The sequence below is a fragment of the Crinia signifera genome, chromosome 19, assembly GCF_055691185.1.
Source record: "Crinia signifera chromosome 19, ASM5569118v1, whole genome shotgun sequence".
Lineage (NCBI taxonomy): Eukaryota > Metazoa > Chordata > Amphibia > Anura > Myobatrachidae > Crinia > Crinia signifera.
Genome location: NC_139226.1, coordinates 57187147 through 57200131, shown reverse-complemented (window position 1 = coordinate 57200131; position 12985 = coordinate 57187147). Strand labels below are relative to the sequence as shown.

At 46.5% G+C, this 12985-nt stretch overlaps 1 protein-coding gene across 1 annotated transcript; it reads left to right on the top strand.

The window, feature by feature from the left end:
• The first annotated feature begins 4424 nt into the window (after positions 1-4424).
• Positions 4425-12338, top strand: TSEN34 (tRNA splicing endonuclease subunit 34). Its single transcript, XM_083162617.1, has 5 exons — positions 4425-4686; positions 6777-7042; positions 9334-9529; positions 11349-11630; positions 11774-12338. The coding sequence occupies exons 1-5, from the start codon at positions 4572-4574 to the stop codon at positions 11959-11961; spliced, it is 1047 nt and encodes a 348-aa protein (XP_083018743.1). The 5' UTR covers positions 4425-4571; the 3' UTR covers positions 11962-12338.
• Positions 12339-12985: the final 647 nt, after the last annotated feature.

The following is a 12985-nucleotide window of genomic DNA, read 5'->3' as shown; positions in this document are numbered from 1 at the left end:
AGGAGGCAGTGCTTGGAGCAGCGCCAGCACTAAGCGTTGCCTCCTCCACCTCCCCCGATGATGCTCTGCCATGCCCCTGGGTGAGGTCAGCGAACCGGCAATATTGGCAGTTCGCTGAGGGGATGTGAACAGAGTAAAATGCAGGGTTGTCTAGGGACTGAACCGTTTCAAAGTCCCAGTGCGACCCTGCATTTTGTGATGTGAAAGGGGTAGAACAGGATTCACACTGCAGAGGTTCCAATCACAGACAATAATTACATAACTGACCGAAAGTAAAAAAATAAATAAGAAAAACGATATTAATTCCGTGTTGCATTTGGAAGATGTTAAACTCTGAATTGCATATAATATAGGCATGATCCCACGTGGATTGCTGACAGCTCAGGAGTGATAACTGTGGGCTGTGGTAATGGTTCCAGTGATACAGACTGTTCGGTAGGTTGTGTATGTTAGCAGCCTAGCGAACACATGTATGTATGTATGTATGTATGTATGTATGTATGTATGTTTGTGTTTGTATGTGCAGTTGCTGATTCTTATATATTCATATCTGCAGAAATATACAGTTACCATCTCTACTGGCAGCAATGCCATGTGCAACTGTGCCCGCCATCATACAGTTAGATATACGGGTCTGCAACAAGGGGTTTCCGGTACTTTCATGCATGCGGAATAGCAAAACTAAATATCACTATATGGTCACCTCCGAATCAGGCCCATTGGTAGATCTCCGCTAAATATGTGAACTAAAAGTAGATCCCAGGACACAAAATTATGGCCACCCCTGCTATAGGGGGAACTGGCAGCCGTTGGAACCGGGTGGAGGTCGGAATTAGCGGGTCCCATGTTATCTTATGGGGAAAACGTTCCAGGTTTGCCTGGCGGTATCTCCGGTTCCCGGGGGGCTAGCGACGCGGGGCTGGTCTCGTTGGAAAGCCCTGACCCTCAGCTACAAAATGGGCCTATTTGGAGAATGGGCCTGGAGCTATAGCACCATCAGGCCCATTGTTAATCCGGCCCTGTGACAACCGAATGATTCTCCTGCAGTGGAGACAAGAGAGGGGATGTGTCCTTGTTACATATCCCCTCGCATGTAAACAGCTTACCATGCCAACCAGAATCAGGGCAAAAATCTATCATTTATTTCGACCCCACAGACTGAATTGTTGCCATCTCTTTCAATCTCACTGCACCCTATGCAGATGTGGATTGTCTAAATTGGGAGGACATCCAGACCCCCAAAGGTATGGATAGAACCGCTGGTGCAGATTCTACTTTAAAGTGCCAACACCAATGTCGTACTTAGGTGGAACTAGCGAGTTGTAGGCCCAGGTGCAAAAATATGCTTTGCCCCTCCCCATACTCAAAATAGGCGCAGTGTGCACCGAAGATAGACGCCAAAAAGTTGCACATTGCGCCAAGTAGAGCCCTCATATCCCTTTCAGATTACATTTATAACCTGGGTTATCGAGGTGCGATGTCAAAGAACCAAACTGAATAACCAGGGTCGACCAACCCGGCATTTCAATCCGGGTTATAAGATGGGATAAATCCGGGTCACCCTGTGTAAAATGGGCAACATTGGTTTAGTGTGAAAGGGTCAGACCAGGGATCAAAATACTGGGTCCGACCTGGGATAGCGATCTGGAAGAGCTCCTTAGACACACTGCACCAGGATTATGCACACCATAATGCCAATTACACATTGTCACACACTGCAGTACCCATTCCACATTATGCCGCACACTGTATTGCCGATTACACATTATGCAGCACACTGTAATGCCCATTACACATTATACCGCACACCATAATGCCCATTAAATATTGTTGCACACTGTAGTGACCATTAAACATTATGACACACGCTGTAATGCCCTTTACACATTGCCGCACACCATATTGCCCATTATTTATTTATTTATTTATTTACAGTTTCGGTACTTGTGTACAATCACGGCTCCCACGATGTCCGTCGCATGCGATTTTTAACAGAAATGCATCCAAATTAGTATCAAACATGTTCAATGGCCCCCAAATGTCATTTTTTGAGGCTGTACCAACCCCACTATCAACGCGAACCCGAAGCGTGTCGAGCGCAGCGAGCCGGCGAGGGGCGGCGGTACGCGTCCTACGACCTTTTCATACCCCCACTATCCATGTCGGTGTGGAGTTGAGAATAGAAAGTGTGGCGAGCGCAGCGAGCCACCGAGCCCAAAGCGTGGCGAGCGTAGCGAGCCCCGCGAGGGGACACGGATACCTTCACAGGTATACGCGTCCCCTCGCGGGCTTCACAGGTGTCCGCTGCGCTCGCCACGCTTCGGGCTCGGTGGATCGCTGCGCTCGCCACACTTTCTATTCTCAACTCCACGCCAACGTGGATAGTGGGGGTATGAAAAGGTTTGCGTTGATAGTGGGGGTGGTAAAGCCTCAAAAATGACATTTGGGGGCCATTGAACATGTTTGATACTAATTTCAATGCATTTGGATGCATTTCTGTTAAAAATCGCATGCGATCGCATGCGATGCGATCACATGTGATTAAAAAATTTTTTATACCACACCCAGTGCTTGCATGATAACGCAGGGTTGCCGGCCCTCCCGGAATTTGCGGGAGTCTCCCGAAAATTGTATACCCACCCTGATGGGTAATGACTATGTTAAATGCCCCCCCATTGTTAACGCCACCCCACTATCAACGCCAACCCGAAGCGTGGCGAGCGGCGGCGGTACGCGTCCTCCGACCTTTTCATACCCCCACTATCCATGTCGGCGTGGAGTTGAATTTATATAGTGTGGCGAGCGCAGCGAGCCACCGAGCCCGAAGCTTGGCGAGCGCACGTGGAATATATGTGAAGTCATCTGCGTCCCCTCATCAACTCCATGCCGACGTGGATAGTGGGGGTATGAAAAGGTCGGAGGACGCGTACCGCCGCCCCTCGCGGGCTCGCTGCCCTTGCCACGCTTGCCGGCCCTCCCGGAATTTGCGGGAGTCTCCCGAAAATCGGGTCCCCCTCCCGCCCCCCCCCCCCCCCCGATCGCGGCATTTAAATGCCGCAATCCGCGGGTCTCAGAGGAGGGGGCGGAGCTAAAATGGCACAATCGTGTCATTTTAGCCCCACCCCCTCCACGGAGATCAGTTATTTCGGCTATTTGCCTTAATGGGGTGGGGCTTAATGACATCACCATTAAGCCACGCCCCCAAACTCTTTATGAAAGATTCCTCTCCGGGCTTCTCCCGGAGAGGATTTTTTGCAAGTCGGCAACCCTGTGATAACGTACAGTACCAGATTAATAACAGCAATGTATAGCTATAAAAAAATACACCATAATCCTATGCAGAATAAAAATAACATAAGTATAATTTGAGTGCAGACTGGAATTTGATTCCTGGAGGATGAGGTGGGCCAACAGGAAGCTGCCTGTAAGCTGTCACCAGGGAGAGGAGGATAAAGAATCCCCGTATGGTCTGAGGATGTAGCAAAAACCGGAACGGTCCAGACTCCAGACCACATGGGGAGGCTGCCGCACTCGACTTCCCCTGGGTGTGGGTTGTTAGGTCTACAACAACTAGGTCGACAAGAATTGGATCAACACCACTAGGTCGACAGGCAGCAAGGTCGACATGGCTCTGGGTCAACATGGGTCAAGGTAAACATGGGTCTAGTCTAGGTCGACAGGACATTAGGTCGACACAAGCATTAGGTCGACATGGGCAAGGTTGACAGTCAAAAGGTCGATATGGGGTTTTTCACTGTTTTTTTATCCGAATGTCGATACAGTTTGAAGTGCACCGCATCCCCTTGCATCACTTGTGTGCTTCGGGCACGGTGCCTTGCTACGCTTGGCACACTATTTTATTCTCCAACCATGCCCTAGTGGATGGTAGGGCATGAAATACCTAATGACCTGTCGACCTAGACCCATGTCCACCTAGACCCATGTCAACCTTATTGCTTGTCGACCCAATGCTTGTCGACCTAGAATGCCCCTCGCGCCCGAGCGGGTGGAGCAGCGGGGCGCTGGGGTGCCCCCGCCCCCCCCCCCCCCCCTCCCCCCCAGACAGGACACCCCTGGATCGGACACTGCAAGCTCCTAAATGCAGAGTTGTACAGTCCGGCGTTCTGAGGTTTTGTCCAGGTCCGGTTTTTACTTAGACTCTACATAAGTTTATAAGTGCAGTATATTTGTAAGTAGATGGTTTACTTAAGTAAAAGTAGAAACACTGCACTGGTTAACTTCTGAAACCATCGATATTTCAATATTTAGGACTAAAACATTTTTTCTGATCAATGTAAAACATCGGTACTACCGATGTTTTGTTTCGATGTCTCTCCTGTGCTGACTTTCATGCACAGGACGGTATCCCGAGTCCCGACAGTGACACTGCTGCTGCTCCATGCAGCACGATGCTCCCTCCTCCCTCTTCTCCTCCTACACAGCTACCGTAGTAACAGGGCGGGGAGAACACATGGTCCTAGCACCGCCTGCTACAGCGCATCATCATGTGCCGGCGGCGGGCAGGAGGCGGATGCCGCTGCTCAGCTCTGTAGTGCATAGGGGGGCGCAGCATGGCACTTCCTACAGGATCGGTCAGTGAGAGAGAGGCGGAGACACAGCTCGCACCACACATGGAAGCAGCAGCCTGCAGGGCGGGAGGTGTGCTGCGGTGCCAGGCAGGTGCAGGTAATCTCATCAGCTGGGGGAGCACCAGCACTGACTGCACCGGCCGGACAGCCTGTAACGCTATAGACTGGGAGGGTAGAGCATGTGGATGGTGCTGAAAGCATCTGTATTTACTTTCACTTACTAAGACAAAACGCACTTATGGCAAAAGGATGGCTGCGTTTTACTGTACATGTGCGTGTACTGCAGCAAATAGTCGTTATAGATGGCCATGGACTACTATCGAAATCATCGATGGTTTATGGCCGATGTTGAATACTTTTGCAATCAATGGGGGAGAATCAGTTGGTTTTTCTCCATCGATGGCACAGCAAAACTGGTGTAAAAACATTGAAGGCCAATCCATTGCATAGTTTACCATTATCGATGATCATCCATTATTTTTGACTGAATTGCACGTGGGCCTAACAGAACGCAGGGACGGGGCTTCCGGGGGCGGAGCTAAGCTCCATGTCCCGGCACCTTGAAAAAAAACAAAAAAAGAAACATTGGTTCTCCTTTGCCATCGATGTAGGGAAACCATCTGGTTCTCCCACATCGCTAGCAAAAGTATTCTACATCGGCCATAAACCATTGATGATTTCAAAACTATTGATGGTTATCCCTCAAATACTTTAATACTATTGCTGGCTGGTTGCAGAATAACCATTGTTGGCAACTGCACCGATGGCCATCCCTACTAATAACCCTATTTATCTATGAAAACACCAGGAGCATATTTAATATCACTGATACAAATGGAAATGCAGCTGGTATTTGGCACTGCTTCCCCCTCAGCGCCATCCTTTGCTGGCAGTCTAAAGGCTATTTCACAAGCTCCGGCTCTGAAACCCCACACGGACAAAAACAGTGCCGTGCACAGTAGTTAATAATGGACATGATTGTTTCAATTCACATGGGACAGCCACAGCCCGGCCGCCCGGTTGCAGCTGGATCCCACCACTGGAAAGGACGGCTGCCGGGCTGTGGCCATCCCCACCATTGCAAACTCCTGAGTGCGGCACGGCACCAAACTATGGCTCTCCAGCTGTTTGTAAAACTACACATCCCAGCATGCATTGCCATCGTTTTAGCATTCCTTAATAGTAGAACTGTGGCAAGGCATGATGGGTCTTGTAGTTTCACAACAGCTGGAGGGCCATACTTTGGATATGTCTGGTCTAATGTATTCAGTGCAACTACTATACTCCTGTCAAAATGGTGCTGACTACAGTCTTACGCTTCGCGCCTGTGTGCCATATAGCACTAGACGTAACGTAAAAATCCACTCTAGTGGAAATGCTGGTCTGCCCCATGCACCCCACAGGAATTGATTTCACACAGTTTAGTGTTCATTCTAGTACCCGCCATCTTTGAAAACCCATGCAGTTCCTGTCCCCTGCCTGGGGTGTCGCTGTCTGCTGTGGTGTTTCTAGCACAGGTCTGGTTTGCATATCAGTGCACAGACCACACTGTGCTGGAAGCACTACAGCAGACAGCGACACCCTAGACAGGGAAGAGGAACTGCATGGGTTTTCAAAGATGGCGGGTGCTATAATGAACACTACACATTTGCACATTAAGCACCATGTCACTTGACATGAGAAAATGCAGTGGGCACTTGCATCGGAGCCCTTTTGGCACAAATTCAGACTCGTTTGCACACGTGTAAAAATGTAGCGCATCAAATTGATCATTGTTAGCCGGCAATGTCATTTTGTTGCTACCAGCTCTGTTTTACATATGCAAATAAAATACAGATTTTGAGCAAGCAAGACCCTTTGTTCAGATGAGATGCCCGGAAACTGGTGCTGCGAGTCGTGATATTTGTGTCTGCACTGCTTTAGATCAACACCACTGTTATTAATGCTCCGTTCCTCCGTGGCACATGTATGTTTTATATGTGCAAAGAGGCCCTCTCTAAACTTATGGTTGGCGAAAATGTTTGGCGACAGCATTTAAACAAAAATCATATGCAAAGGAAGCAAGGTTTTTTTTTAAAATAAGTACAGTAGTAGGGACACCAGAGGTTTGTCATCCTGCATCTCCCAGACCTTTATATGTACAACAGATAAAACACATATATAATTGATTGCTTTTTATTTCTTAAGACCATGCCAAGATTCCAATCCACCTTCTGGAAGGAAATGCATTTGTGTGGAATGTAGAAGATGCTCGTAAGATCCGGGAGCAGCACGGGCTGGTTGGGAACCTAGTAGGAGCCTTGGTGAGAAAACCGAGACAGAATACAAGGCTTGGCCTCCCACTGCAGCTCCTCCCAGAGGAAGCCCGGCTACTGGTGGAAATTGGGGCAGCTACTCTTGTCCGCAGCAGTCTGCAGGAAAGTGCACCTCCCAAACGTGATGGATTGCCCATGGTAGGTATAACAGAGGATGTAAATTCATACAAGTTTTGAAGATAATCCAGTAATTCAGTACACTTTGGCAGAATTCAATTGAATGTGATTTATTTGGCTCCAGAATAAGTGCCCAGAGCAATTTAACAGGAAGAGCGTTTCTAGAGGATTTCTGTTTGACTCACTTTGAGACATTATTCTGAGATATCTAGGTACTATTGGAATGAAATCAAATACTTAGCTTATATATATTTTTTAGCTTTTTTGGGGGGTTATTTCTTTGTGATGGTATTGGAATGCTGGTGGCAAGAGACTGACAGTGGAAACTTGGTGCACAGTATCCCAACACCTGGTGGTAAGTATTCTAACTCTCCCTAACTGCGCCTAACTCTAATCCCCCCTCCCCCTTAGTTAGTGCCTAACTCTAATCTACAGTACACCCTATTCTTGGGGTTTAACCCCAAATGGGGATATGGTCGTTGGGACAACCTACATTCAGTCGATATACATTTGGTCAACACCTATAAAAAGTTGACATGGTTTTCAAAAGGAATTTTATAAAGGCAGTTTTTCATAACCTACCATCCACTAGGGCGCAGAGCGAGAATAAAATGGTGTGCTGAGTATGGCGAATGAAACATATGGTGTCATTGTCGACGGACACCAATTCCCCCCCCCCACCATGTCGACCTACAGTCTGTGTTGACATAAGCCATGTCGACCCTTTATACTGTAGGTGTCGACCTAAGGGTGCCAACCCAATGTATGTCAAACCTACATTGAGTCAACCCAATGGGCGGTATTCAATGAGGCTGATTCGCCAGGTTTTTATGGCGATTTTGTGCTGTAAGGCGAATTTCTGACTAAAACGGTGAATCACCCTATTCAATGACCAGATGGTGAATACATTTCAAGGTTTTTTTCGCCATGATTCACCGAGTAGCAATCGCTATCTTTTTATGGTGAAGTGGAATGTGAACTTTTAAAATAAAGTGTTTTGTTTTTTTACAATTGGTGTAAAAAAATCAGGAATTTTATTCTGAGGAGGGGCATGCTATTTTTATTCATGTGCTGTAAGCACATGAATATATATTTAATAAAAAAAAAAAAAAAAAAAAAAAAATATATATATATATATATATATATAATTTTTTTTTACACAGAGCAGCCAGCAGGGGGCCCGAGCCGCTCATTAGATATTCATATATTCACTTCACCCGATCATTACATATTCATGATCGGGTGTAGTGAATATACGCGGTCCCCTGCTGGCACCCCCGGGGGGGCAGCCTGTGCTGCCTGGCACCCGGGGAGCCCAACTCCCCCCCACAAACGTTCTGGGGCAGGCAGGGAGACTTCCATCTTCCTGCCTGCCACCGTCCTCAGGCTCCCTGCGGCGTTCGCCGCAGGAGCTCAAATTCACCGGTCAGGGGCAGCGAGCCCCTGACTCGTTGAATACCGGAGCCGGCGAGGCTCCGGAACGCGGCGACCAGTGGCGAATGTGCAGCGAATCCTAAACAGGATTCGCTGCACATCGCCAAAATCCACATTGAATACCGCCCAATGACTCATTCGGGGGGAATGGTGGTATGCTAACCAGACCCCTATTCTTTTCAGTGAACAGATGGCAGTGGTGAATTTACAAACTGATTAGTGATTGCAGCCTTCAGAAAGGGGATATTTGAGTTATTACCTTAAAAAAACTTGATATATATATATATATATATATATATATATATATATAAGATAATGTGTATACAAATTGAATGTGGTTCTGATTCCTCCATTGTATTTAATGTATCTACTTCTGTGGACTGGACCTTTTGTCTACATGTGTGAAAAAGGCAGGCATCTGGAATGATATAGCTAAAGGTGTGTACACACGGGGCGATATATTGCCGGGCGATATATCGCTCAATGCCCCCTTTTCATCGGCGACCAGAGATGGTCGCCGATGAAAGGGAACCTCTACCGGCGGTGCCGCAGAGGTAATCAGCTGGTCGCAGGAGCAAGCTCCTGCGACCAGTGATTAGAACGGGGCTGAAAACGGGAGCGCGCACACTCCCATCGCACACTCCCATCACTGGCAATATGGTCGCCAGCGACCATATTCCCAGCGATATCAGCCCCTATCGCTGCCGTGTGTACAAGGCTTTAAAAATTGTATTGCTGACATTGATGTAAAGTTTTTGTTTTCAGTTTTCACATCTCCAAATTGCCTGTAGGACCCTTACCTGAACTAATAAATTTCTGAACTACCTTAATGCACCAGGTAATACTGTGATGTGACTTTTTATTTGTTTTACTACCAGGACATCACCAACGTTTCTACTACTACAGCTGATGAGTCAAAAACAAACGCTGAGGCCTATGCGCAGTTTCTGCATGATAGCTATACAGAGCAGCGGCAGCTGGCTTTACAAGACAAGCGGCGCACCCTTGAGAGCTTGGCGGAACATATTGCGGAAGGTAGATGTAAGAGAAAAAGGCAGCGTGGTGAACAAGAAGGTGAGGGCCAGCATGTTGTGGTGTTGTAGAGGAATGCCGAATTAACCTTTTAAAGTAATTGATTGGCTGGTACTTTTATGTATCCCTACTTTAGCTATTTCCAAAGCTTCATTTGCCCCTATGTTCATTCCCAGACATAAGCTGGAAGTAGCTATCCTTTGCCTTATGTGTTAAAGAAATAATGCTGGTGCTGTTTCCATAGATACAGTATGCTCGTGTACCGTAAACTACACAGTGCAGAGTCTTAGGATGGGTACACACCTGACCTTATGCTGACTGAGTGGATGGTCCAGATAAATATACACACTTACCGATTGGCCGGCCAATTTTGACGTCAGTCCCTAGTAGTAAGTGTATGGGTGGTCGGTGGACTGCCTGTACACACAGCCAGATGTGCTGTTACATCTGAAGATATATAGCCCCCCGGCTGTGCTGCACAGCTGACGGGATATGTCTGTAAACGTGGTTGAAAGGCATATCAGGGGTAAAAACCTGACGACAGGCTTGCAATATATTGGCCAGTGTACCTAGTTTAACTGTGCAATATAAGGTACCTGCACGAAGATTTCACACAGGTTCCCTCTCAGCCAATCGATTCTGCCATCGAAACCACCTGCTGATTGGATGAGAGCAGTCTGACTCTCGTTGGGTACACATTAGACCTTGGGTAGCCAACTCCAGTCCTCAAGAGCTACCAACAGTTAATGTTTTCCAGATCTCACAGAATCACAAATGAAGTAATTAGCTCCACCTGTGGATCTTTGAAAATGTTTCAGCTAGTAATGAGTGCACCTTTGCAGCAGCTAGGTTGTCTGTAAAATGTGAACTGTTGGTAGCTCTTGAGGACCGTGGTTGGCTACCACTGCACTAGACGTTGATGCATTAGTCGTACTGATTTCCCTTCAACTCCCAGACAAGCAATATAGTGTGTACACACCGTGCAATCTTACAGATGACCTACAGATATATCGTACATCATTAGGTCATTTGGTAGTTAACAATTTAGAAGTATACTGTATATATTAGTGTGTACACACTGCACTTACTGAAAATCATTAACTATATTATCATATACAGTCACATTTTCTCTTCTGCCGTACATGCTGAACACGCCAATGATCTAGACCAGTGGTTCTCAACCTCGGTCCTCAAGGACGCCCAACAGTGCACGTTTTCCAGGTCACCCAGCAGGTGCACTCATTATTCACTGACACGTTTTAAAAGATCACAGGTGGATCTAATGATTTCACCTGTGATTCTGTGTGGAGACCTGGAAAACATGCACTGTTGGGGGTCCTTGAGGACCAAAGTTGAGAACCACTGATCTCGACCACAGGTTCTCAAACTTGGTCCACACAGTGCATGTTTTGCAGGTCTTCTAACAGAATCGCAAGTGAAATAATTAGCTCCACCTGTGGATCTTTTAAAATGTGCCAGAGTAATGCACCTGCCGCGTGAACTGTGTGGGGTCCTGAGGACCAAGTTTGAGAACCCCTGATCAGACGATTTGTCACTCCAATTTGGCTCAAAATGACAAAAAGTTCACAAATTGTCTGCGTACTCTGCTATAGACAATTGGTGCTATATTGCAGAGAATGACATTATTCCGGTTGCTGTTCTGTCTGTATTTACAGTAAGTATGATTGTTTGTAATACAGAGATAATATATTCTTTACAATGGTGGTACAGGTGCAAGCATTCTGGTACTTGTGTCAGCATGATATGCAGTTGCGTGTGGTCCCTCTGTAAAGAACAAAATAATATTTGATTTTGCAATAAATATTTGAACATGTATAAATCACCCTCCACATACTTGCAGAGGAGCCGATTGGGTCGTCATCTCAAGTACCTATTAAAGAGTTTCAAAACCTAGAGAAGAACTTCCATTTCCCCGAAGAAGCAATGATGGTGCAGATTCCAACAGCTAGAACACCTCTTGGTAACTTAGAGGAGGTGGACCTGCATCAAGTCTCCTCAGACTGGCCGTACACAGGCCAGGGGAACCATGAAATACGCTACAGGGTTTTCCGGGACCTTTGGCAGAAAGGCTTCTTCCTCACCAGTGGCAGCAAGTTCGGAGGAGACTTTCTTGTTTACCCAGGTATCTTCTATTTCATTTAAAACTGTTGTATGGATGTCATGCAAAAGCATTTGTGATTGGTCCATATAAGAACTGGCTTTCACGGGTGATGAATGGTTTTATAGTGCACATTTGTTAACCCCCCCTTTTTTTTTGTACTGCAGCAGATCCCATGCGCTTTCATGCACATTACATTGCCATCTGTTTTAAACAAGGTGAGGAAATTGCGCTGAGTGACATCATCACTGTGGGACGTTTGGGTACAAATGTCAAGAAGACAGTACTTCTGTGTTCATCTAACCAGGAAGGAAGTGTGACCTACACATCTTTGCAGTGGTCTGGGTTACAGTGAAAAGCTAGAACTCGTAATGGTCTAACAAACCTGTGAGCGTAACGTCCGCCGTCTGTGCTCAGGTACTGCAGATCCATACATTGTGGACTACAAATGCACTCAGAACGATATTTATGTGATCTCATTGTCTAAAGTTCTGTTGTACTGGAGAAGGTATAATGAAGACTCATTGGCTTTAGCTACATTATGGAAGGGTAGAAGACAAGAATCCAATCTACCTGATCTGGATAGTTTGCAGAGTGAGAACATATATTCTTGTTATAGGGAATGTCTCTAGCAACTCCTCTTTCCCATAAGCTTGGAGCGCCTGAATCCAAAGTAAGACTAGGAAAAACACAATTATTTGATGTATTAAAATGTTTTATTGGAAACTTTCACTTCTGTTTCATATTGTGTTGCTTATTCAGATTAGTAGGGCAGCACGGATGGTGTAATGGTTAGCATTACTGCCTCACAGCACTGAGGTCATGGGGTCCATTCCTAACCTCTTTTGCTCCTCCTATCCTGCCTACCCTACCCCTCCATCCGTTCCTACTTATCCTATTGTTTTTCGTTCGTCCACCCACCTCCTTTTAGTCTGTTAACTCTTATGAGTAGGGCCCTCCTTCCTCATGTACTCACCCTACCTCTTTACCTCACCAATGCTCCTGCCCTTTTCTTCCCTTCCTCTACTTCATCTTCAGTCTCCTCGACAATTTCGACACCTACTGCAGAACTGATGCTGATTTTAGTTCTACCAGCTATACCCCTATTTATGCTGTATTTTATCTTCACACCCTGTACGCTACCTTGTAATTTGTTTTCTATTTTCTATCTACGGTGCTGCAGACACTTTGTGGCGCCTTATAAATAAACGTACTACTACTACTTCCCACCATGAACAGTGCAGAGTTTGTATGTTCTCCCCGTGCTTGCGTGGGTTTCCTCCCACAATCCAAAAATATACTGGTAGGTTAATTGGCTCCCTACAAATTTAACCCTAGAATGTCTGCGTGTGCATGTGGTAGGGAATATAGATTGTAAG